The sequence below is a fragment of the Moschus berezovskii genome, chromosome 4, assembly GCF_049115385.1.
Source record: "Moschus berezovskii isolate FMDL1 chromosome 4, NW_MosBer_1.0, whole genome shotgun sequence".
Lineage (NCBI taxonomy): Eukaryota > Metazoa > Chordata > Mammalia > Artiodactyla > Moschidae > Moschus > Moschus berezovskii.
Window position 1 is genome coordinate 109,013,824 of NC_142463.1, and position 26,702 is coordinate 109,040,525.

The window sequence follows — 26,702 nt, forward strand, 5'->3', positions numbered from 1 at the left end:
CTAAAAGAGACAGCAATGAAGTTCGCCACATTGATTGACTCATCCTTTCATGAAAGATTTCTCTGTAGCATGCAATGTTGTTTGATAGCTTTTTACCCACAGTAGACATTGCAAAATTGGAGTCAGTCCTTTCAAATCCTGCTATTGGCTTATTAACTAAATTTATGTAATATTATAAATCCTTTACTGTCATTTCAACAATCATTGCAGCTTCCTTGCCAGGAGTAGAAGCAGCATATACATGTGAAGAAACATCTCCTCATCCATCAAAGTTTAAAAAAAAAGTTTTATCAAAGTTTTATCATAAGATTGTAGCAATTCATCATACATTCAGACCCCACTTCTGATTCTAGTTCTTTTGCTGTTTCTGCCACATCTGTTGTTACTTCCTCCCCTGAAGTCTTGAGCCCTTCAAAGTCACCCATGAGGGTTTGAATTCACTTCTTCCAAACTCTTGTTAATGTTGATGTTTTGACCTCTTCCCACAAACCACGAATGTTCTTACTGGCAACAAGACTGGTGAAACCTTTTCGAAAGGTTTCCAATTTCCTTTGCACAGATCCATCAGCGGAATCACTATCTATGACAGCCAGAGTCTTATGAAATGTATTTCTTAAAGACAAAGACTTAAAAGTTGAAATCACTCCTTGAACCATGGGCTGCAGAATGTGTGTTGTGCTCTCAGGAGTAAAAACAACACTAATCTCATTGCACATCTCCAGCAGAGCTCTTGGGTGACCAGGTACATTGTCAATGAACAGTAATATTTTGAAAGGTATCTTTTTTCCCTAGCAGGTCTCAACAGCGGGTTTAAAATATTCGGTAAACAATGTTGTAAACTGTAAAATGATATACTGTCATCCAGGCACTGACTTCTCCTCTCTAGCTATGAAAGTTCTAGATGGCACTTTTTTCCAATGGAAGGCTGTCTTACCTACACTGAAAATTCGTTGTTTAGTGTAGTCACCTTCATTAGATCTTAGCTAGATCTTCTGGATAACTTTCTGTAGCTTCTACATCAGCACTCGCTGCTTCATCTTGTACTTTGATGTGCTAGAGATAGCTTCTCTTCTTAAACCCCATAAGCCACTCTCTGCTAGCTTCAAAATTTTCTTCTGCATTGTGCAGCTTCATCACTTCTCTCAGCCTTCACAGAACTGAAGACAGCTCTGGATGAGGCTTTGACTTAAGAGGATGTGGTGGCTGGTTTGGTCTTTTATCCAGACCACTGAAACTTTCTCTGTATCAACAGGACTGTTTATCATTTGTTTGTTCACTGGAGTAGCACTTTCTTTCAAGAACGTTTGCTTTGCATTCGCAACTTGGCTAACTGGTGCAAGAGGCCTAGCTTTTGGCCTATCTTGGCTTTAGGTGTGCCTTCCTCACAAAGCTTAATCATTTCTAGCTTTTGATTTAAAGTGAGAGACTTCCTTTCACTTCAACTCTTAAGAGTTCATTGTAAGGTTACTATTAGGCCTAATTTCAATATTGCTACATTTAGGGGAAATGTGAGGTCTGAGCCGGTGATGGGGGGAATGGCTAGCCAGTGGAGCAGTCATAACACACAATGAAGTCAAAGTGTTAGTAGCTCAGTTGTGTCTCTTTGGGACCCTATGGACTGTAGCCGCTAAGCTCCTCTGTCCATGGAATTCTCCAGGCAAGAATACTGGAGTGGGTAGCCATTCCCTTCTCCAGGGGATCGTCCCAACCCAGGGATTGAACCCAGGTCTCCCACATTGCAGGCAGATTCTTTGCCAACTCAGCCACCAGGGAAGCCCCAGAATACACATTTATTTTTAAAAATATAAAAAATAATCGTTGGCCTCACTGGGTCTCGGTTGCTGCATGAAGGCTTTGGCTAGTCTTGGGGAGCAGGGGCTTCTCACCCCAGTGGTTCCTCTTGTTGCAGAGCATGGGCTCTAGGCGCTCAGGCTTTAGTAATTGTGGTTCATGGGCTTAGCTGACCTATGGCATGTGGAATTTTCCTGAACCAGAGGTCAAACCCATGTTCCCTGCTTTGGCAGGCAGATTCTTAACCACTTCTCACCAGGAAAGTCAAACACTTATTAAGTTCACCGTCTTATATAGGCATGGTTCATGGCACCAGCAAACAATCACAATTGTAATGTCAAACATTACTGATCATCATAACAAATATAATGAACAGCTTTGAAGTACTGTGAGAACCACCAAAATGTGACAGAGATAGGAATTGAGAGGATGCTGTCGGAAAAATAGCACCAAGATTGCCATAAACCTTTGGCTTGTAAAGATCGCAGTATTTGTGAGGCGTAGTAATATGAGGTATGTCTGTCTAGGTAGAGCAATTAAGAGCCACTCCAGAATTAGGCCTGAACTGCAGTATCAGTTCAGTTCAGATGCTCAGTCATGTCTGACTCTTTGCGATCCCATGAACCGCAGCACGCCAGGCCTCCCTGTCCATCACCAACTCCTGGAATTAACTCAAACTCGTTTCCATTGAGTCGGTGATACCATCCAACCATCTCATCCTCTGTCATCCCCTCCTCCTCCTGCTTTCAATCTTTCCCAGCATTAGGGTCTTTTCAAATGAGTCAGCTCTTCACATCAGGTGGCCAAAGTATTGGAATTTCAGCTTCAACATCAGTCCTTCCAATGAACACCCAGGACTGATTTCCTTTAGGATGGACTGGTTGATTCTTGCAGTCAAAGGGACTCTCAAGAGTCTTCTCCAACACCACAGTTCAAAAGCATCAATTCTTCGTGATAGTGATAGTATGGGCTATCACTTACTACGTGACTGATCCAGTGTTTATCTGAAAAACGAGGCTACCACCTGGTTCACTGCCTTGTGGAGGATTAAAGTGGAATAATATAGCATGGAAAGCATTTGTTCAGGAGCACACCTGGTGTACAGCAAGAGTTTATTCTCATTACTTACATCTTGGCCTTTCTCAGGGTCAGAATCCAAGCTCAACAGACCAAACCCAGGGCTGTTGGAAACAATGTGTTCAACTTATTTCTGAAAACAAGAACTCAATTGCTCTGGTGACGTGGGGGAGGTGAACATTTCTCAATGCAAACTTCCTTTTCTGTTAACACAGATGGGAAAAAACAATGAACACTTATACCACCTGGTGGCAATTTATATAAATGTTCAATGGAAATGCAGACTTGGATAGCCTTCTTCGGGAATCTCAAATGAATTTGTGTTTCTAGAGTTGCTTCCAATGGCAGCTCTCATGGCTGGGTGTGGAAATCACCTGGTAGAGGGTGAAAAACAGATTCACAACAGACAATAGCGTCACGTCCCACAGATGGGCTGGGGGCACGTGTATGAACAACAAAGATAAAAAACAAAAGCAAAGCCACAACTCAGATATCTAGTCAGGGACATGGACTACTGTAACAACTGCCCACTCAGGAAGAAGACGACTGAGGAAATGGAAGAGGAAAGCTTCAAAGACAAGTGTTATTGTTTTATTTGCGAAGGAAAACATACAGCTCTCAAGCTGAACTGGGAAAAATAAAATTAAGGTCACATATGCTAGTTATGTTTACCTGTGGTTTGTTTACACATTTCATCAATAATGATTGCAAATGAAACTTCTGACTCTCCCTGCTATGGCAGAAAAGTGTTTTTCTTTTTTTTTTTTTAAATGAAGGAAGGTGATTCTCAAAACTAATTGACTCAAGCAGAAACACAGACTTTCTTGGAATAATGTTTATTTAAAGTTACAGTTCAGAGTAAACCATCTTCAGGAGGGCGTGCAGCTTATGTTGGCTACTGCAATACATCCAGAAATTTTAATAAAATCCTTCTGATATACTATAAATTACTAAAGTACTATAGATAGGCACCTGTATTACATACAATCTTCAAATATTTTCAAAACTTAACATTATGTATTAGTTGATACTGAAAATGTTAAGGTCCCAGACAAAGTAACTGAATGGTGAAGAACGTTGACAAAGATGAGATGCCTGTCTCCGTGATCTTTTGCCAGCATGTTCATTAAGAAACAATTTCAGATTCTAAACGTCATGATCCAGCCATAGTCCAGGGGCCTCTGACGGTGGCTGTATTAGGTTGCAAATCACCTTTCCTGAGGAAAGGGCAGATTTCAAGATGGCAACTGCAGTGTCATCATTTTCCTGCTCAGGACTGTATCAGAAATCCTTTAGAAAACCCTGCCCTAAACGCGCTTTGTTTTCCCACTGCAATTTTCCTTCTCTCCATTAGATGGCAGCAACACACCATCATTTTCTTCCTATAGGGTCAGAAATTAGGGTAGGAAAAATGAAGGTTCACTGCAGGCCAAGTTTCTCCAAGTTAAGGGGGTACGAAAATTGGAGAAGACAATAAAGAAGAGTGATTCTAAACAGATCACAAGGCCAAGATAGTGCTGGTTATGGGAAATAAGAAACAGACAACTAATGAATAAAAGACATCTGTGAGAAAGGTATCAAATAAATTCTGCTAAATATTGTATTAAAAAGATCAGGAGAGAAAGGAAATGAAACATATACCCCCTAGACTGAAGGAAAAATGAGCCATTAACCTTTGACTAAAAAAGGACATTTTATTTTATTTATTTTTTAAAAAAGGACATTTTAATAGACTAGAAAAGCTACTCTCATTTAAAAAGCAACTGAAGAATGTCTCAAATGCTCAGCTGTTCTTCTGAATTAAGTATTAAGATTTACTAACAGTGGCCATTAACAGAGTAATTACATAGTTAAAATGACCCAATTAAAAAAATATGTACTATTTTCCCACCTATCTCAAAAACATCTGGCTGGCCCTATAAATTATGTGCCCACACTCCCCCGCCATGGCAGAGGTCAATAAATGAATAACTATTCAGCAAAACAGGGAGACTTTAAGCAGCAAAGAATTAAGGCTCTTTTGGTACATACTTAAGAAAATACTTTGGATAACTATAAAGGACACTTCCATCCCCAGAACAGAGTAGGCATATCCGTATTTACCTTTTTGTGCATGTAGCAACATTTCTTTTTCATTCCTATTTATTCAAATATACCAACTCCAGTGGTTGAAATTCATCCTGATTAAAAAAAAAAAAACCACCAAAAAACTGTGGCAGCAAAGTAAATAGAAATGTCCCTTCACTCTCTGTCCTTAGAGGCCTGAAACGAGACAATGAAATAAACCTGTCTTGTAACATGCAGCAAAGCATTTTTAAAAAACAAAGTGTGACAAAGAGGTAAGGACAGTCGTAAAAAGCTCCATGGATGCTAAAATTCAAGGCAAATGAGTACAGATTTTTGAGAAGACATTATTCTCTCCAGAAAGAATCAGAAAATATTTCAGGAGACTGGATGAACTCAAGAGTGAAGACCACAGGAAAACACTTGTATCAGGACAAAGTGACAAAAAGGCACAAGCAGCCAGAGCTCAGAGAGATATGTCACAAGGCTTCAGATCAGCTGGCCCCGGAGGCTGAACAAGGAAGCCATTAGGGACACCCTGCTGGGCCTAATTGTTTTTAGAACATATGGTACTTTGTGCCACCACCCAGCTGTGAATTCCCTGGCTTTTGTCAGCTTGTGTCACAACTTCAGGAAGCAAATAGTAGCTTATCCCCTCCCTTCTACTAATTTACTACCCTTCTTCTTACTATAACCTCCTGCACAATTGCGAAGGAACTGGACTATATATAAGTGCCACATCTCCACTTTTAATTATATAAAGAAAACAGCATAACTGTCACAGAAAAACAGTATAAAGAATGCACAATACTGAGCCTATGATAAAAGCTCAATAAACACTTAATGTATCAGGTCTGCTTTCAAAATGTTACTTCATTATTACATTCATCACAGTTGCTAGGTACGGGCTAGAAATCATTTAGTGCACAAGGAATAATTTTACAAAGTTTTCAGCGTTTATTATATTAGGATAATGGCTGAACTTCCTTTGTAGAATAAGTAAAAAACAAGATTTAATTTCTAGAATGTTTAACTGAAAATAAGTTTAATAGAATGATTTGTATATGGAAGAAAATAAATATTTGGTGAATGGAATTGGAACTATTGATGCTAAAAATTAAAAAAAAAATTTGTACTAAAGACAAGTACATACAACAGTACATTAAAAAAAAATCTATCAGTACTTAAAAAACAGAACATTCTTGACTAATAAAATCATTGAGATCCAGTGAGGAAAAGTTCTTTTCAAATTTTTAAAAACAAAGATCACACAACACTGGGTACATTCTTAACTGAATAAAGATGTGAATATTTACTAATCTCTAAATCCTAATAGTAAAATGATAACTAATAACCTTAAGGATGTTTTCCTAAAAGTTAACTCGATCAACATTTTTTTGTATATTTAACATTAGTTACAAAAGTTAACTTTTCATTGATGACAGTCAGCACATTTGTATCTGGACCAGTTTCAAGAACCAAATTACAAAACCCGGAATACAGAAACATCTGCTCAGTTTTCATTACAGAGCCATTCACTGTAGCCTTCTCACAGTATGCCATTTCCACATTTTTTTTTCACAGTAAGTACATTGGTGATATAAATTCATAAATCATAAAGATAATACTATATTATTTTAATATCTTTAAGCAGTAGAGGTTAGAGAAAACATCAGTCTCTTAAAATATTTTCATATAGTGCAAACCAGTCTGCTTTGTATAGCATAAAAGAAACTGCAGGTTTTAGAGACTCAGTTCCCACAATCCTATATATATATATATATATAAGGGAACCCCACATATATATATATATAGTTACTCTAAAATGCAAAATACATCTAATTTTAAGGCTGAAAATGAAAAATTCAGTTGTTCCAATAACTACTAAAATGGACAAAGATGAAAGAAGAGACCAGAGGTTCTATTATTCAGTAAGAAAACAATTGTTGAGCTTTGTAAATTTTCAGATTTGTTAAAACTCAGAAATGAAATCTTTGTTGTGTATCTTATTCTGCAATTTAATTCTATAATTCAGAATTATGGCAATACTGCCAATGCTTAATTATACTGGTGATTCTTAAATCACAGGAATCTTTCTCATTTATGCTTATATAACTGATTTGTCAAAAGTCCACAGAAATTGAGAAAACACAAACTTTTCTTAGAAGGCTGGCCAACAAAATAATCCTTTGGTCAGACTCTAAAGTTGTGAATTTTTACGAACTCTGGAGTTGAACTAGGACCCTCAAGAGAGAAAGGTAGTTTTTTCCGAAGTGTCCACTATTACTCATTTTCCACTGTTCATGCTTTTCCCCGAGAAGGGGTCTTATATATAACATGCTCTTTGGGTCCGTTTGATCATTTTTTGTTGTTTTACATAAATGTCAAGTTTGTTGGTTTATTTGGAGATTAAGGTATTCCAGGAAATAACTAGCGCATTTTTGGAGAACCTTAGTATTTCTGGACTCCTGACTTACCTTGCCTGAGGGTCACGCCCCAAATAGACAACCCTACTCCAGGGAGTGGAGGCAACTGGTAAATTATGGTTTCTCGTTGTAGAACTGCTGAGCAAGGAGAAAAGGCACAGGTCAGTAACCAAGTGTCAGGGAATGGATTCAAGGCCAAAGACTTGACTTCTCAATGAAGAGTCCTGCTTCCTCCCAAATATTACGGTGTAGTCCAGCCTCATCCCGAGAATCGGTTGGGTGCTGCTGCCCTCCTAGGTGTGGGAAGCCCCGCTGGGGCTTTTGGAGGCTGAGCCTTGGTGCAGCTTGCTGTGCACAGGGTAGAGCAAGGTCATGTGCTCTGCCCCCTTGAAGGGCAGTTTCTCACTGGAGTAATAGTGTACCACCTCCGGGATGCTGTCAAAGACCGCGCTCGTTTGATTCAGGGTGTACTTGTTGTCTTTGGTCTGAGCCACTATGATGTGGACGCATCCTTGACTAGTCCTGGAACAAAACCAAAACTGATGAGAAGACATGAATGAGTGAGCAGAGGGATCCCTCCTCACTGAAAACAATCTCAGCTAGACTCATAGGCCAACAGGTTCCCAGCCACTCCTGGAATTGTTAAATACAAACAGAAGAGATTTTAGCACTCTAGCAGAGCACACAGAAGCTTCACAACCCTCAGCTAAATGTGCGTCACCCCTGGGTCATTTATCCTTAACACACGCAAGTCATCAGGCACTGAACCAAAAGGAAAAAAAAAAAAAAATGCCCAGTCCCTCCTTGCCCCCAAATTGCCAAACTAGTGCTTAAGCCCAAGAATGAGACCACAAGGTGAGGTTTAAACTCACCTCTTTGTCAAGGCTAAAAAGACATGTGAAAGGTTTCCTCTTTCTTTCCTCCCCAAAGGAAACATTAAGAATAATAATAATAAAACTTGTTTCTTCCTCCACCCCCACACCCCAATCTGGAAACACGGTTTCTGGTTGTGTATGACAGCTGGCACCGAAGGCTCAAAGATCTAATCCAAGAGCACCCGCTTCAGGAACACAGCAAAGCTATTCCTGGTATTGTGTATCTGGTAGCCTATCCCATTTTCTGAGCCATGTTGCTCCCCCCTCAATCTCTTTTCCCCTCCAGTCTGATTGTTTCAGCTGCAGGGGCTCAGCTTCCTCAGGAAGGAAATGCTGTTAGGGCTCTTGACAATGATCCTCCAATATAGAACCACTGAACTCGCAGAGCAACGACAATTTCCATGACACCAGGCTTATTGGAATAAGCCTACTGGGCAAAAATGAATGTTCTGTGTACAACTGGACACGGGAGTCATCGCAGGGCAGTGTTTCCTTCTTCAACAGAATAAACTGGTACCAAAATTGCAGTTGGCATTTTGACAATCAATGAATCTCCAATTTACTTAAAGCCCCAAACACTAGAGAGTAAAAGAACAACTGAACTATCCCATTAGAAATTATTTTTACCAGAAATGATTTCTCTGAGAGGACCTACTTTAGATCACAAAACGCAGAAACTAGTTAATGTACAATGATATGATATAGGGATATTTATCCCTCTTTATCATAAGGGATATTGGGACATTTACCCATCACCAATTTTGAATTCTTTCTTTTTTTGGCTGCACCATATGGCTTGCAGGAACTTAGTTTCTTGACCAGGGATTGAACCTCGGGCCACGGCAGTGAAAGTGCAGAGATCTAACCACTTTAGCAGCCAGGGAATTCCCCCAATTTTGCATTCTAAACAAAGTATGTCATATTCCGTTGTCCAAGCAAGCGCATCTTATTTTCTGTCAATATGTATTCCTGCGGACCATATAAAGTATTGGGTTGACCAAAAAGTGTAAGATCTTACAGAAAAACCCAAATGAACTTTTTGGCCAACCCAACATATCTTTTTTGCCTGGTCATTTTCCCATGATAGGAAAGTCTAGGATGCTTAATACTCACTTTAGTGCAATGGAGTACCTACTGGTTCCTGACTCGCTGTTTCGAACCAGGTACCCAGCTTCTTTGCAGGACTGTAGTCGACTCTCTGCCTCAGCACGGGTGATGGCACCATGATACCAACTGAAAAATGGGGCAGGGGGAGAAACCATGAGCATCAAGATCCCAATCCAGACAGGGCCTCACTCCATAAAGCAATTTTGGAAATGACCTTCTGATGAAAGCTCAACAGCCTGGACTAGATCCGGCTTCCCATTCAAAATAGACGAAATGAGATCTGGGTAATCCTGGATCACAAAACCTATCCATCACCCCAAAGGGAGTTAACAGGGCTAGAGTCACTTAAAAAGTTTTCACTCTATACTGGGGAATGGAATTTGAGATCGGGTTCTCGGGCCGCATTTTTCCCTCAGTACAAAGGCACTGGGCTTGGAAAATGGGTTTTCATGAATAAGCCCCACCCAGACAAGTATTCAACACCACAGAAAGACTTAAAATGAGCTAGTGTGCCCCACCAAGGCTCTCAACAAGCTCCCAGCCACCTTGTGTCACGTGCGTCTGGGGAGGAGACTCACGGCTGCTTCTCCAGCGGCAGGGCTGGGTCCACTCTCTCCCCCTCGCTGTGGTCAGTCAGGGCTGGCTTCAAGATCTTCTGGGTCCAGCTCTTCTGTCGGTGGTGCTGCCTCACTGTCTCCTCCTTGACAGAAGGTCGCTCAGAGCCTTCAAACTGAACTGGAAGGAAGACTCCATTTAACATCAGAGGCCACTGACATGACCTATGTATACCTCAAAGAAAAGAATTTGTCTGCCTCATCTTAGGAAAGAAGTTTTCCTCTTTCTTTAATTTGAGCTAAAATGTACTACAAAGGCCCTGGGGTAGCTGAGCTCATGCTGTCTTTGATATTAGATCATACCGCTAGCATCTACACGCAGCCACTTTTACTGCAAGATGTTCATTAATAGAGAATGGTTTTAGAACATGAGGAGAAACCACTTCAGTATATTTCAGAATGTACTTTAAAAAAAACTTGTCCTTTTGGTATATTTAGAATAAAAGACTAAACAGAGTTTCAGGTAATGACTCCTTCCAAGACTGTATCATTCTATGAAACCAAATGAAGTTTTCACTATGAAATAATAAAGAGAAAAATCAACTGAGAAATAGAAACTACTAACAGTGTCTTAACAACACCATGATATCTACGTTGGATAGAAGATAAAGAGATAAAATGAGCAGCATTTAGCACAGTAGTTGGTAACCAGTAGGGATTTGTGGAAAATAATTCTAGAATAAAACAAAAACTGACTTGAGGGTGGGGGAGGGAAGGACTGGGAGCCTGGGATTAGCATATTCAAACTAGTATGTACAGGATGGTAAACAAGCTTCTACTGAACAGCACAGGGAACTATATTCAATGTCCTGTAGTAAACCATTATGGGAAAGAATACAAAAAAAATATATATGTATAACTGACTCACTTTGCTGTACAGCAGAAATTAACACACACTAAATCAACTATACTTGAATAAAATTATTAAAAAAAATTAAAGCACATAAAAAGAAAACCTGATTCAAATATGTGTGTGTGTGTGTGCACCCATGCTCAGTTGGATCTGACTCTTTGGGACCCCATGGACTGTAGCCCGCCAGGCTCCTCTGTCCATGGGATTTCCTAGGCAAGAATACTGGAGTGGGTTGCCATTTCCTTCTTGAGGGGATCTTCCCAACCCAGGGATTGAAACCACGTCTCTTGAGTCTCCTGTACTGGCAGGCGGGTTTTTTACCAGCTGAGCCCAAGCCCATCCGGACTCAAATGTTTGCTATCAAACAAATTATCTTTTCTATTCACCCTTTACATTGACAACAGTTTTAATTGAAAGCATAGCTTTTGTTAAGAGAGAAAAAATATCCCTAACTTTTAAAATCAAAGGCAAAAGAAATTAGGTGGCCAGATAGGTAGAAAACCTATGTCTTGGGAGAAGCAGGAGGGAGGCTGACCTTTAATATCTACTGACAATCTACTCATCAACTTCCTCTTAAGTTATTAAAAACAGTTCACAGCTGAAGAACTGATTCCTTTAGGAGGATTTTCGACAGGAAAAAAAAAAAAGCTAGCTTCCTCCTGCTTTCCAACCACCTCTCCTATAATCCATTTGATCCACTGCTGCTGCTGCTAAGTCACTTCAGTCGTGTCAGATTCTGTGTGACCCCATATACGGCAGCCCACCAGGCTCCCCCGTCCCTGGGATTCTCCACTACTGCCACCTTATTATAAACAAAAATTTGAAAAGGTTGGAGGAATAGCAGCAAGAGTCAGAAGAAGCTGCTCTCAATGTGACAGCCTGTAGTGGTGATTAGACAAGATTTTTCCAATAGTGATTTAGGGCATGTCCCAGTTGCATACTGCAAGGATAAAGGGAAATGAAGACGCCCAGGATAGAGGACCCCATGCAACATTAAGGGATCTTCTTCAGTGCTGTTCTTTCAACCATAGCCAAATTTTTATTTCCCCATGTCATCAAATTTCTTGGAAAAAGAAACTTGCAGTCGAGGAACATAAAGAAGAGCGCCGTGGCTGAATGGGCGGGCAGGGGTTCTCTAGCAGGGAAGCTGAAAGAAGGCAGGAGCGGGACACGGACCCAGCCCTCACCCGATAGCGCCCGCACGATCTGCTCCTTCTTCCACTCCCAGGGCTGCTCGTACTCGGCCGCGGGCCTCTCGTCGTCCTGGGGCAGCCGTCCGTGGCTGTCCGGGGGCAACCTCGCCTTCCGCTCCGTCCCCTCGGCGGCGAACGGGCCCGCTTCGGCCGCCGGCTCATAGGGCGTGTCGTACAGCTGCGGCGGCTTCGCCAGCAGCTCCTTGGAGCTTCGGCGCTTAGCCAGCGCCTCGGGCTTGGGGCCGTTCTCTCCAGGCTCGCACGGGCTGTCGAGCAGCTGAAGCGCCTTCACCAGGGGGTCTTTGGAACCTCGTCGTCTGATTTCTGAAAAACACACACCGCACAGAATACTTTGGAAGAAAATGTACCGTGGAAGCCCGGTGATGAACCGAATCACCGCTTCTCTTCTGACCAGACCGGTCCGTCTGGTTGGAAGTGTCCAAGAACACCTGGATTGCTGCTTACCGGGGCTGATGACTGCCCCGCTGGCGGGGAAGGGCCCTACAACTTCCCGCCAGTCCCCTGAGCCAGAGACGGGACCAAGTCCAAGGATTAGGGGAATCACAACGGAAGGCAGGCCTGCCTCTGGGGCCCTGTGGTTGGAGAGAAGAGAAGGGGCCTCAGGGGATCTGCTCCATAGTTCCTGGTCCCCCTGTCTCCTCTTGAGTATGGATCGTTTTCAAAGGCTTTCTGTCTTGTTAGGAAGCTGAGGGCAAAGTATTTTAATGAGAATTGAGTGTCTACTATATTCAAGCACTGGGCCCACATACACCGAGGGAAGATATTTAGGTTCATTAGACAAGAGTTCTTGCCTTCAAGGTGGTTTCGACCTAGTGATGCATTTACAAATAATACTTGACAGGCCAACAATGACAGAATGTTGTCGTTCAGTCACTAAGTCATGTCTGACTCTTTGAGACCCCATGGACTGCAGCATGCCAGGCTTCCCTGTCCTTCACTATCTCCCGGAATATGTAAAAGAGGAGTTGGGGAAAAAAAAACAAAAATAGTATCTTAAGATCTAACATGTAGCAATAGTGTACCATGTATTACATATTTTTTTCTAAGTGCATTGTAATTTTCACAACTGCCCTATGAGGTGGACGCTATTAGTTCCCCATATAACAGGACAAAACTGAAGCACAAAGAGTTTAAGGAAATTGCTCAAGACGGCAAGTGCAAAGCCTGGATTCAAAAGCAGGAGGTTGGGCTCTAGAAGCCATACTCTTAGCCACTACACTTGGATTGACTCCAAGTGGAAGAGAAATGGAAGATGCATTGACTTTGATAGAAGAGGTCTTTTCCAGTGGAGGAAGCTGCCTGAGTGAAGATATGGAGGTGGGAACGAGAAAGGGCTTGTTCCCATCACAGGGAATCGCGAGAGAAGCTCGAAGGACAGAAGACCAGGAGAGGAGAGGTGGTATGGGAGAAAAAGCTGGAAAAGGCTGGACAGGCCCCAAAGTGGAGAAGTTTTAAAAGCCAGAATTAAAAAGTTTCGATTGTTCTGTATACAGTAGTGAACCATTAGAAATTTTTAACAGGTAGTAACAATTATAATTGTTATAATTGCATATAATTAACAACTATATAAATATATATATGTATTTTTTTTTTTTTGCTGGAAGAGAACTCCAACACGGTGCACAAGATAGAATAAAGGTACGCTCTGAATGGAAGCCTAGAAATCAATGCAAATCGTCTAACCACCAGCTAACCGGCCAGCGAGCCACAGTGGGAAAGCACAGCAGAGTCTGGGGACCGAGTAGCTCAGGGCCCAGAAGCATCATGTGTTGTTCTTTAGTTGCTCAGTCGTGTCTGAATGAATCTGCAGCCCCATGTACTGAAGCCTGCCAGGCTCCTCTGTCCATGGAATTTTCCAGGCAAGAATACTAGAGTGGGTTGCCATTTTCTCCTCCAGGGGATCTTCCTGACCCAGGGATCGAACCCATGTTATGTCTCCTGGATTGGCAGGTGGATTCTTTACCGCCAGTGCTACCATAGGCTAACCAAGCATTGTGCTGTGGTTTCCTCTAAATGCCCACGAGGAAGCCTTTAGTCTACCAGGTCACAGTGAAGAGGACCTTTTTAAACGCAAACATCTCATCACTTGCCATCCCATAAGCTCTCAACTGTCCACTTACAAAGTGCTAACTGCTCAGCATGGCACGGGACACCTTCTGTAGTCACATCACTCCCTACTTCCCTCTCTGATTTCATCTCTCCACAGCAGCCTGTCCCTGTCCCCCCTGAAATCCAATTCTCTGTTTCAACCAAACAGAACTTCTGAAGTTCCCTGCACACTGCACTGTCTTATGCCCACGGTGTGCTGGTGATCTTCCAATGCTTTGGAGTCTGGCCTAGCATCTCCTCCTCTCTCCGACTGACCTTCTCTAATGCCCCAACTCCCCCCGGCGGTGCCGCTTCATCAGTTCACTCCCGCCTTGCACTTCTCTCAGTGTGTGATTTGTCGACGTGTCTGAACTTCCAGTCTGGTGGAGACTGCCAGGCCAGGGACCCCCATGTCTTGTCTGACTTTGTAGGAAACAGCCGTGCTAAATAATGGTTGGATGATGGATGGGAGGAGGGAGGGAGGGGAAAGAGTTCTAGAACTTCTCTGGGCAGGTGACAACATACATTTGGAGCTCAGCAGAGAGATGAAGGTCAGAGGTACATGTCAAGGAGTTACTCACACACGGATCATTGCTGGTATTGTAAGAATGAAAGCAATCATCAGAGAAAAGGAGGCTGATTAGAAAGGAAAGAGGATCAAAAGCAGAATCTGGGACTTCAGTTAAGGCTGGATAAAAGAAGTGTCACCAAAAAAGACTGAGCAGGAATGGTCAGGTAAAGAAGAAGAGGATCAGGAGATTTACAGTGCCACAGAAACAAAAGAAATGAAACTTTCTACAAGTAACTGAAAATGGGCATGGTAAAACAGAGAACCACTGACTCCATCAGACTTCTATAACAAGGAAAGGATGGTAAATGAAACACTCCAGGGAAAAGTTATTAAAATCAGGATATTAATTCAAAGGGGCAAAATTTACTTGTAGGATGAGGTTATAATTCTGCTGGATAGGGGCCCCTTACTGCAGCTGGATCCTGTAAAACTGTGAGTCTGGTGCATAGAATCACCTGGGGGAGCTTTAATGAAGACTCATGCCTGGGTCCCATCACCACAGGTCCTGATTAACTGAACTGGGGGGGCTTTCCTGGTGGCTCAATGGTAAAGAATCTGCCTGCCAAGCGGAAGACATGGGTTCCATCCCTGGGTTGGGAAGATCCCCTGGAGAAGGAAATGGCAACCCACTCCAGTATTCTTGCCCAGGAAATCCCATGGACAGAGGAGCTTGGTGGGCTACAGTCCACGAGGTTGCAGAATCAGACATGACTTAGTAACTAAACAACAACAACCATCAGGCAGTCGGAGCTGTAAAAGCTCCCCCAGGTGATTTTAGTAAGAAGAGAAGCCTGAGATGCACTCCCACTCTGCCTGGGTCCCCACCTCAGTTCCTCCTGCTCTCCAGGACTAATCTCATCATTGCTAGCCCCAGCCCAAGGAGAAGGGTTCCCCTAGCATGAAAACCTCCACATCCGAATGTGAGAGCTAAGGACCATTCCCCACCCCCAGGCCAGGAAGGTGCCTCGGGTTGTTTGAGGTCTCCAACATCGCTGGTCCAAGCCTCTTGACTTTCAATCGACAGCTTTTTTTCTTCACTGCTTATTCTAGATGGCGTTATGGAAAACAAGAAACAAAAAAACACACTCTGCTCTTTTCAATTAAGATAAGGCTGGAATTTTTGAAAAAGAACTTTTCTACAGAACTAGGAAAGAGGAAAGAGAAAACACAAAGGCATTCAAAGGACGAATTTAGAATTTTAAAGTTTCTGATCAAAACCTTAGTTTATTCTCTGTTTAGACTGGCACAGGCTGGGGAAACCTTTCCCAAAGTCCTCACCTCAATTCTGTCCCGGTTGAACTAAATGGAGAAAGAGTTGAGTCCGACCTTAAGACAGAAGGAGCCCTGTTCACAGGAAATTTCAATGAGTTTGTGTTAAAATGATGTACCCTGATTAAAATCTTGAGTTCTTATTTCACATGTATTTGGGTTTTACTTTTATGATGAGGGCTTTATATTCCTTCTTAGATAGTCAGTGCACACTTAGAGCTCTGGGAAAAACACTGGAAGGCATACAGTTGAGAATGTTCCATCCCAGGATGATCCGGGGTTGGGGTGAAATCTGAGGAGTACGATCATCTTTTAAAACAGTGTTTAATGAGAGGGGGAAAAAAGGGCTTAAGCACAAGGCCTCTCTGCCCCTTCAAGGGGAGTCACCTCCGAGTCCATTCCAGCACCTGGCTGCCCCCAACCCGAGGCGCCATAGAAACAGAAACAATCGCGGGGCTGCAAGCCGACCCTTCCTGCAGGAGAATAGCCCCTGACGTGCAGAGCTGGCTCCAAGAGGAAACGAGCCTGAGAAGGAGGAAATGGCCAGAGGAAGCTACACCCTGGCTCTGCCGATAGAGGCCATTTACCACGGCAGACAACAGAATGCAGCCAACGGGCTACAGATAAACACCCATTTCACCAATGGCTGAATCGAGGCCTGACCTGCACCAGTTCAAATCTGCAACCGGTTGCCGAGAAACATAATATGGGCCAAAAATTTTTCCCTTCTTAGTTTCCAACTGTAGCTGTGCATAACTATGCCATTTATATTTAAAAATATCAGAAGACCAAGACTTTTTTTTTGTTAAATTATCTAGTTAGCAATTAATAGTCCCCTATACTTGATTCAGGGGTTTCCCTAGTGGCCCAGTAGTAAAAAAATCTGCTTGTAATGCAGGAGACCCGGGTTCCATCCCTGGGTCAGGAAGATCCCTTGAAGAAGGAAATGACAACCCATTCCAGTATGCTTGCCTAGGAAATCCTATGGACAGAGGAGCTGGGCGGGCTACAGTCCATGGGGTCACAAAAGAGTCAGACACAACTTAGAGACTAAACAACAATAATATACTTGTTAAGAATTCTCTTTGAAAATGGAATTCTCTCTCTAAAGTGTCTAAATAATTGTGATAGCTTCCATGTATGCATGTACTAGGCATGCTGCACCTGCATTTCAGTGAAACCTCAGCATAATGCAGCAAGAGATGTTAGCCCATTTTCACAAATGAATAAACTGAGGCTGTGCAGTAGTCAGTGGGGCAGCCTACTGCCTCCAAAGCCCATGCTTTCTCTAGCATATCTTACTTTATGCCTCAAAGATTTAATGTAGAATATTAGTTACAATTTTTGTAACATACCTTTTCCCTCAGTCCATTTCATGTATTCAAAACATCAGACTTAGAGCCCTATAAGGCTCCATGTTCCCCTTAGAATCAGAAATAGGGATCTTTTATCAGTGCTCAAGCTTTTGATTTAATATTGACATTTTCCTATCCAACAAATCTACATATCTGAACAAAAGCAGGTATAAATCAGAAGTCCTGAAACTTAAGTTTAACAAACAAAATACAGACAAAATAAGTAAATCAAAAAAGCCTTCTGTCTTTTCCATGATGGACAGTTTTTTAAATGGAGGTTCTCCTTTAGATTTGACTATCTATACCAACCAATAAAACAATCTGGAGGGAAAAACCAAAATTTAAAGATACTCTGTGACTGGAGCTCTGTAACTAAATCCAAAGGGTGCTGGGTAACCTGGTATCCCCCACTTTCCAGCTGCATAACTGGGACAAGTTATTGAATCTTTCTGAACCTCAGCTTCCTCCTCTGTAAATCAGACACTTCTAACGTCCACCACACAGGATGGTAGGATTCAGTAAGGTAATCTGGCAACTTGGCACCTAGGAGACACTCGACTTGTGTGATCATCAGCTGCAGAAGGAACTCGCATGCTGAACGATGGCTCCATCTTAGGAAACTTTGAAAAACTCTCCCAATGCTAATGTTTTCATTTGGTGGAAAAAACTCATCATGCTAAGTTAAGTAGAACATTTCTGCCATTTATTTAGCTAAAATGTTCCTGCAAATTTAGCAGAAGAACAGCAAGTTTAAACTAACATTGCCTCATATTCATTGTCATATCTTTTTCATGAAACAATCCTTCAGATAAATCTAGTGAGAATTTACTCAGAAATTTACAAATCTTTAGCTTTTAAAAGTTAAGAGCAAAGTTTTGGGCAAAGGGAAATCTGGGGAGTCTGGGTCCCACAGTTACTTGGCCATAGGAAAGTAATAAATGCCTTTTAATTTCTATTCCTTCTTCTGTTTCCTGAGGCAGATCACGATTTTCATTCTTCCCTTCACGGCATTTACCGTATTTCTCAGCGATGTCTCTTCTGCTGTTAGGTCTGTTTGCCCCTTGGGTGTAAGGTCCACAAGGACCGGGGACCTGTGCATCTTGCTCACTGGATGCCCAGAGCCCAGCGAAGGGCCTGGAACATGGCAAAGAAATGCCTAGAAAATTTTTGTTGGCTGTTACGAAATACCATCATGAACACTGTTCTATACATCCAAGACATTGTTGAAATCAGGCATGTTACTCCCACTTCACAGGTATTAAAAAGGGAGTACCGAAACTGGGAGCTCCACAAGTAAATTATATTTATCAGAACCCTACCTTCTGTACAAATTCTGAAATAAACAATTTTGTTTATTCCCCTTAGATTTCTCAAGAAATATGAGACATTTCTGAACTTGGACTTTGACAAGCCGTACAGGGAGCAAACTGAACAAAAAAGGTAAAAGGAAAAAAAAAAAAAAGAAAACCCACCCAGCAGCAAATCTCTTATTTCCAGCTTCCGGTAAACTCACTTCCTGTTATTCTGTCCAGCTGTGTAACCTATGTGTAGAATAAGAGGTATATCCTCTACATTAATTTGAGTAGGTGTTTTGTGATATATATTTTAAATGAAGTATCTTCTAAAATTCACCAATATAAATTTTTTTTAAAAGAGCAAAGGGAAAAAATGATAATTCTTAAGATATATATATATAATAAATTTTAATTTATTCTCTAATTGAATGTATTAGTGTTGCATTCCTAAATATACTTATTCCTGTAAACTGTTTAAAAGAAAGCCTGGGACTTAATATGTGCTCCAATATTAAATGCTAGCTACTACTATTATTACATTTATTTCATATTGGACACTGACTTTTATTTTTTTTATTTTAAAATTTTATTTATTTTTTTGGAAAAGCAACAAGTTACATACAAACTTTTGACTGCTAAATACAACTTTCCTTGTGAGTCTGAGTGGAAAGATGGCTTGTTGCTGTTCTTGCTGTTCTTGCTGTTCAGTCGCTAAGTCGTGGGGACTCTTTGTGACCCCATGGACTGTAGCCTACCAGGCTCCTCTGTCCATGGGATTTCCCAGGCAAGATATGTGTAAAGTTTAAAGTGCTTTTGCATATACCATTCCGAATGTGTCCTGAGGCACCTTGGTGTAGAGAGCATATCATTCAGTCTGGAGTGGGAAGATCTGGATTCTAATTTATGTTCTGTCTCTTAAAGAGCCTTGCAAACATCTTATGAGAGTCAGAATCTCTTTGGTCTTATTTTCTACCCTGTAACAAGGGGTAGTATTAGTGTCCCCTAGTTTTCAGGATTTTGTGAGGATTATATGGGGGGAATTATTCATTTTTAAAAAGCAAAGTACTCTCCCTATTATCAGTGTGGATCCGTAAGAAAACAAAACAAAATCCCCCCAAAACCTCAGATAACATAAACAAACAACTTATCCCAATTAAAGAGAAAGAGAGGAATAAAAACCAAAGGACAAAGAAAAGTGAATTAAAGCAAAACATTAATTCTTTTTTTTTTTTCAGAAAAGCTTTTCCCTCAGTTTTATGTAAAAGAAAATCTTTCCCCCTATTCCTTTCAAGTCTCTGATATTTTTTAGAATTCTAAGTTCATTTTCACTTCCTTTCATTCACAGATTTCAGCAGAGGTCACAGTCCAGTGACCTTCAGGGTCACAGCCTGGCCAGGGTACACCCTCCCCAAATGAGATGCCTTATCTCTGTGAGCAGAGAGCAGGAAACAGAACAGTGCTTTCCTGCTGCAGCTCCGTCTCACTCTGAAGCCTGTCTTGACCCTTCCAGGGTGCTATGGTTACCCTCCTGCTCAACTTTTCTGAGACTATGCTTATGGAGCCCGCGCTTGACAGCCTTTCAATCTGTTTTTAAACAGAAGAGACAAAATCTTTAATGTGTGACCAATTATTCCTTCCCAGGCATGAAACCCAGGACATGTTGAACAAGGCTCCCTTGAGTCAGCCCTAAGAAACATCAGTTTTTCATTATGGAGTAAAGGAAACTTACTCTAAAATTTCACAAATAAATCTAAATAATTAGTTTAAGTATTGTTTACACCAACATAAGAAAATTATGAATAAAAATATGACACCAAAAAAAATGACAAGAGTGTTTGCTCAACTTACAAGTCGGAATTACTCCCCCTTGGTACAGATTCATGACTTCCATTATGGCTTCCATTTGACAGTGGCCAAGAGGTGTATTTAAATTATTTGAAAACTGGAGATCACATCCTCAGAAGATCTGCTAATTCACAAGTGTCACTTTGCATAGAATTAGAAAAACTTTAAAGACCCCTGCAAATTCTAAAACTGAAGGATACAAAACCATTAAGGATGTTAGCTAGATATTTTGACTTTAGTTTTCGGTCTAATTTCTGTTTCTTCCCCACAGGAGAATCTGATAAAGTTCCTTCACCTCTCTTCCCCAAATACACACTGGTTCTTATTTATTTATTTACTACATTCCAAGTTGAGTGCGAGATTTCAGTATAAAGCAGCTCCTGGTTACAAACCTGTTATCATTTGCTGGGCATCATAGGGTTCCATATAACCGTCGTTCTCCCCTACCCTCTCTGCATCCCTTTGACCTTTCGTCCGTTTAGCATCGTAAGGGTCGGCATAGTCTTCTAAAATGATGACCTATAAGAAAACCAGACAGGGAGTTACTAATGATTATCACATAACAGAGTGACAATGGTATCAAAAAAAGATTACTAAAACCCTGCAGACCCCAAAAGAGTTCAAAATTTCCAACCAGTTCTGAAGAGCTTTTGCACTTGATCACATTATTATCCACCCAGCTGGACAAACATCTGGTTTATTCTGGTAGTATAATTGATTGGCAACAATCCATCCAAGCTCTCCTGCTTATTCCCAAGGCTCTTTTCACCTCCCTCTCTCTCTCCAAGCAATAAGGCATTTGCTGGTTAAAGTGTGGCAGGGTGGATGGCAGAGGGTGGAGGATATCTATGCCCTTACAGTAGAAGAAAATGAACTGGTCTCCTACCTCTTCTATGACTTTGTTTTTTTTTAAATGCCAACTATTTGAGCAACATAGCCATGGTAAGTCAGCTCATCACTCACTGATACCGCACGTCCACTGGCACTGGCTAGGCACTGAGGGAATAAAATAAGACCAAGACCACCTTCTTGTCCTCAAGAATTTGTAACAGCTCTAAAGAAATGGGCTTCATAATAAGAAGCCTAAGAAACAGGGCAGAGCTGAACAGTACTGTGGGGGTTCTAGGTTCAATGATTTATAAACACACTGATTCTCATAGACAGCAATCAGATAGTTTTTTTCAAATATTCTTTCTTTTAATTTTTTGGTTGCACGAGGTCTTTATTGCTGTGCATGGACTTTCCCCAGTTGTGGTAAGGGGGCTACCCTTCGTTGCGGTGCAAGTGCTTCTCATTGCTTCTGCTGTTGTGGAGCACAGACAGGCTTCAGTAGTTGCAGCATTTGGGCTCAGTAAGTTGCTTGCAGGCTCTACAGTGTGGGCTCAGAAGTTGTACAGCACGAGCTTAGTTGCTCTGAGGCATATGGAATCTTCCTAGCCCAGGGTTTGAACCCGTGTTCCTTGCACTGGCAGGCGGATTCTCATCCACTGTGCCACCAGGGAAGTTTTCATCCGTATTTGTGACAGAAAGCATCCATCCTTCTGAAAACAGGAAGGTGCCTGGAAGGTGGTGTGAGTGCAACAGTTCTGTAGTGCAGCAGCTGAGTGACAATGTGGGAAATCAGGGAGCCTGCGTCTGACAGATACTTCTCAGGAAGGAAGAGTTCTATGGAAATTTTATGGAGAAAAGATACTCTTTTTGGGGAGAGGGGGGCTGCACTGCAAGGCACCCAGGATCTTAGTTCCATGACCAGGGTAAGAACCCCTGCCTCCTGCAGTGCAAGCTCAGAGTCTTAACTGTTGGACCACCAGGGAAGTCCCAAGAAACATTCATTTTTAAAAAGCATAGCACTTCCCCTATTATCAATGTGGCTCCACAAATAAACAGCTAGGATAGTATAAATAAAAAATGTATTCCAGTTAACGAGAAAGAGAGGCATAAAAACCAAAGGTGAATCAAAATTAAGGGAAGAAACCCAGTCCTTCATACAATCTCTGATTATATTCTCCAAAGAGTTCACGGAGATGTGCCACTGGGGCTGGGAAAGAAATCCAGATAAATGGGGAGAAGTGAGGAGGAGGGGGCAGCCTGGATGAGAGTTCTCTTCCTGGGAGGAGAGGGCCTAAGAAACTTCAGACATTGAGAAGCACTGACCATGAAAATACCTGGGCAGTCACTGCAGAGGACTGTGGTTACCACTAACTCTCTCACTGCATGCTTCTTGCCTGTTCAGGTGTACTGCATCCCCAAGGTACACCAAGGAGCAAGAAGCATGATACTCAGCACTCGGCTGCAAGGTGCTTATAATCCAGGTAAATACTCACAGAGACCACTGACTAATGTCTGGGTGAGCTGGCCATCTTCCCAAACTCTCCCACCAGTGTCTGGCACTCAGGTAGGTATGCTGTAAATACTTGGACAGAATAAATGGAGGAATGAACAGAAGGGCCAGTGCAGACACACATAGTATGTGCTACCTGCTCCTGACCTCACCCAGGTGGGCAGCATGTTTGAAGCCTCGGCAAGAGAAAGTTCTCATGACAGGGAAGTGATCACCTGGGCTGGAGTCTGAAAGCTGGGTGTGAGCTTTCTGTCTTTTCTTTTTAAAAACAAACAAAACCCCAACTCATCTCTGTATAAATGAAGTGGGTCTCGTCATACTTCTTTTCTTAACTGTCTCACACTGGACGGTACCCAGAAAACCTCCGGAATGTACGAAGCAGGAAACACCTTCTCTCCTGATCTGTAACTTCCTTTGGGGCAGTTCCTTGTCCTGTTCTGTATCCTCCACAGCCCTAGCCCTTAGAGCCCCTTGCCCCCTATCCTACATGGCTCCTGCACAGCAAGTGTTCATGGTATGAATGCTGCTGCTGCTAAGTCGCTTCAGTCATGTCCGACTCCGTGTGACCCCAAAGACGCAGCCCACCAGGTTCCTCTGTACTTGGGATTCTCCAGGCAAGAATACTGGAGTGGGTTGCCATTTCCTTCTCCAATGCATGCATGCGTGCTAAATCACTTCAGTCGTGTCTGACTCTGTGCGACCCTAAGGACAGCAGTCCACCAGGCTCCTCTGTCCACGGGATTCTCTAGGCAAGAATACCGGAGTGGGTTGCCATTTCCTTCTCCAATGGGATGAATGAAAGGGCTGTAAACTTGGGGTGCTAATGAAGCGTGGAGAAACTCTATACTGGGTAAAGTGCAAGGAATGATGGAGTTTCCCGCAGAGAGGGTGGGTAGTGGCTAATCCATCCCCTGGAGCTTTAAAATTCACACTTAAGCAGTTTAAAGGTGACCATTCCTTATGCTCAAGAAGAATAAAATTATACACAAGTCTAGCTTTGCAATTCCCCTGGATTTCTATATTAAAGTACATAACATCTACAAGGGAGTCAAATTCAACAAAGCACCCAATTGTCTCATTCAATTATTCTTCTAAACTGATAACAAAATTAAATGGAAAGTATATTTCTGCCAAGATCCCCAAGGCTAGAATAAGAATTTTTCAAGATTAAACAAACAAATGATTTTAAATGGTCACTCAGCGGTCATCAATGTCAGATGGGGAAAATACATCCTCATCTTCTCTGAGGTATAAAAAAACCCTAGAGTTCTGCGGGTTCACGATGCTCCCTTGCCACTGTTAGGATTCAGTAGGGCAGAGGTGGTCCAAGGGAGATTGTATTCTTACCGTGTCTTGCTGCTTAATAACCTTGCCCTTGTCCAGTTCGGGGCCCAGAGACGAAGGGGAAGAGGACGCGGAGGAAGAGCTGCTGCTGCTGCTGCTGCTGCTACTGCTGCTGCTGGGGTAGTTGCTCTTCCCGTTCTTCTCCTGAGTGTCCACTTTGATGAGCCTGTTGATGTAGGTGCTGCAGCCTGAGCTCTTGGCCGCGCCCCGGTGGGGCTCCTCCTCGGTGGTCCGGGAGTTTTTGCGGCCTTTGCCCGCGGCGGCCTGAATCAGGCCCTGCAGGCTATCCCGGGACAGCCGGCTGTCCTTAGAGGGGCCGACCCCGGCCCGGCCGCTGCCCAGCTCGGCCGCCGAGTTCTTGCGGCCCTTGCCCGGGGCGGGCCCGGAGCCGCCCGCCTCCGAGTTCTTGCGCAGTTTGCCGCCTCCCCCGCCGCCGGGCTTGGCCCGCTCCGACACGGTCTTCAGGTTCAGGGGGAACTCCTTGAACCACTTGGCCGCCATGAGGGGGGCCCGGCCGGCGCGGCTCAGGAGCGTCGTGGCCGCGGAGCAGGCGAGCGAGGAGGCCCAGCTTAGACACGGAGAGGCGCCAGGGACCGGGGGCCACTGCATTCCCCGGGGCTGGGTTGCTGGAGGCCGCGGCAAGGCCCCGCGACGGCGGCTCTGCTGGTCCCCGGCCGGCCGTCGCCCACGCCCCGCAGGGTGGGGCCCCTGCTGCCCCGGGCAGGGGGCTCAGGGCGCCGAGCGGGCGGACGCGGGCCGCCGCTCCGGACACGGACGGCGACAGGCACTACGCACCGGGGCCCCGCCCGAGGTCGTCTTCAGCGCCTGCACGGCCGGGGGTTCCGCGGCTCTCCGGAGGCGGCGGGCGCCGGGGGCTTCCCCTGCTTTTTCCTCCAGAAGTGGGAGAGGCCGGGCCCACGGAAGCCCCGGGACAGCCCTGCCCACACTCCCGGGGACCAGGGGGACGGAGCGGAGGCGGCGGGAGTGTCCCCGGCACCGCGACGGACGGTGGGCAGCCAGCCGGCCGACCGCCCCCTCCGCGAGCCCCTCCCCTCCGAGGCTGGCGCCTCCCCGCGCGCCACTTCCCGCCCGGATCCGGGGGCGCCGGGGTCAGCGCCTCTGTAGAGGAGGGTCTGGGGGTGCATGTTCAGGGGAAGGTAGCAGCAGCTTTACGTGCTGAGCGGTTGTGCCCGCGTGGTTAGGGCCTCCCACTTTTTGCACAAGCAGCTCCCCATCACCACCGAGCGGGTCTCGACCAGGCGCTGTCTTCAAACTCAGCCCGAGTGCGCCACGTGCACCTCTCCAACCCAGGATGGGAGCTCTTCCACTCCCAAAAGAGCTAGAGGTGCGTCGCGGTCACTCGCTCCACTCTCTCTGCAAGCGTATTTTGGGGATGTGTGTGTGAGAGAGTGCCTACTAAAAGCAGGGGACGAGGCCGCGGGCACTGGCCCAGGAGCCGGCGCATCTGCGGTCCCGGGTGGCACGGCGGGCTCGGCGCCGAGAGCACCCGGCTCTTCCCGCCCCCCGCTGCAGCCGCGGTGGGCGATTGGCTGCGGAGGGGTGGCCCCGCCCCGCGCCCGGGGGCGTCGGAGGAGGCGGAGCTGCTAGAGAGGAGGCGCGAAGGCTTGGCGTCTGGGCTGCAGGCTGGACGCGCCTGGCGCGGGAGAGGTACGGTTTGTTGGTTCCCGGCCTCCCGGCTGCCGGACGGGCAGCAGCGGGCGTCGGGAGGCACTTTGGAACCAGCACCCCTCATTTTCACTCCACGGTGGTGGGGCGAATTGTCCCCCTCGGACTTTGTCGCTTGCTCTCGCCTGGGGGCAGAGCTAATTTTTAGTGGGGTTGGCGGCTGGGAGTGGACCGCAGAGACTGAATCCGTGCAGATGGGGAGCACTTTGTGCAGAACTGCGGGGCACTTTACGTGAAAAGACGCCTCTGCCATCTTCTTCCCTTTCGAAGCAGTTTAAAAACTTATTAGCTTAAAAAACTGAAAGCGCTGTTGAGGCTAACGCAGTATGTTCTAAATCTACTACAAACCGTGGAGACCGAATGGACTCTCAGACTACCTGGTTACGGCCTCCGAGCCACCAGGACTTCGTTTGTACAGTGGGGTGATAATGACAAGTTCTGAGACTTTCCGTGAGGATTAAATGAGACTGTGCATTAGCCGTTTAGTTAGCATAGTACTTGACAGGCCCTTAAAAGCATGCTTGAAAGATTTATCCTGGGCCCTTGCTTGGAAGTGTTGTTGCCTGCCCTGTTTCAGAAGCCCATAGACTTCCAGGGATTACCAGGAATTTGGGAGTAACACCTGTAGCCTGATTCTGCCCGCCAACCTTTCTGTTTTTATTCATCAATACTTCAGCCTTTGAATTATCTTAATCACTGTTTACTCTGTTTAAATTTAGCAGCTACTAGAGCAGTTTCTTTCTACAGCTGGAAACAATTCAAAGCAGAGTTACTACATTCTTTTAAAATTTAACGTTTTAATTTTTGTTTCTCCTGAAGAAAAAAATTCCTTCAAAATGATTTTGAAAAAACCAAGGCTTTGAGGTCACAGACCTGAATTACCTTAG

At 44.0% G+C, this 26,702-nt stretch overlaps 1 protein-coding gene across 1 annotated transcript; it reads right to left on the bottom strand.

The window, feature by feature from the left end:
- Positions 1–1,787: 1,787 nt before the first annotated feature.
- SHE (Src homology 2 domain containing E) lies at positions 1,788–25,534 on the bottom strand. The gene is made up of 6 exons (XM_055402853.2): positions 24,133–25,534; positions 20,837–20,963; positions 11,995–12,324; positions 9,919–10,075; positions 9,347–9,466; positions 1,788–7,880 (listed from the first exon to the last, which is right to left on the bottom strand). Exons 1-6 carry the CDS (start codon positions 24,736–24,738, stop codon positions 7,652–7,654), a joined length of 1,569 nt encoding a protein of 522 aa, XP_055258828.1. The 5' UTR covers positions 24,739–25,534; the 3' UTR covers positions 1,788–7,651.
- Positions 25,535–26,702: the final 1,168 nt, after the last annotated feature.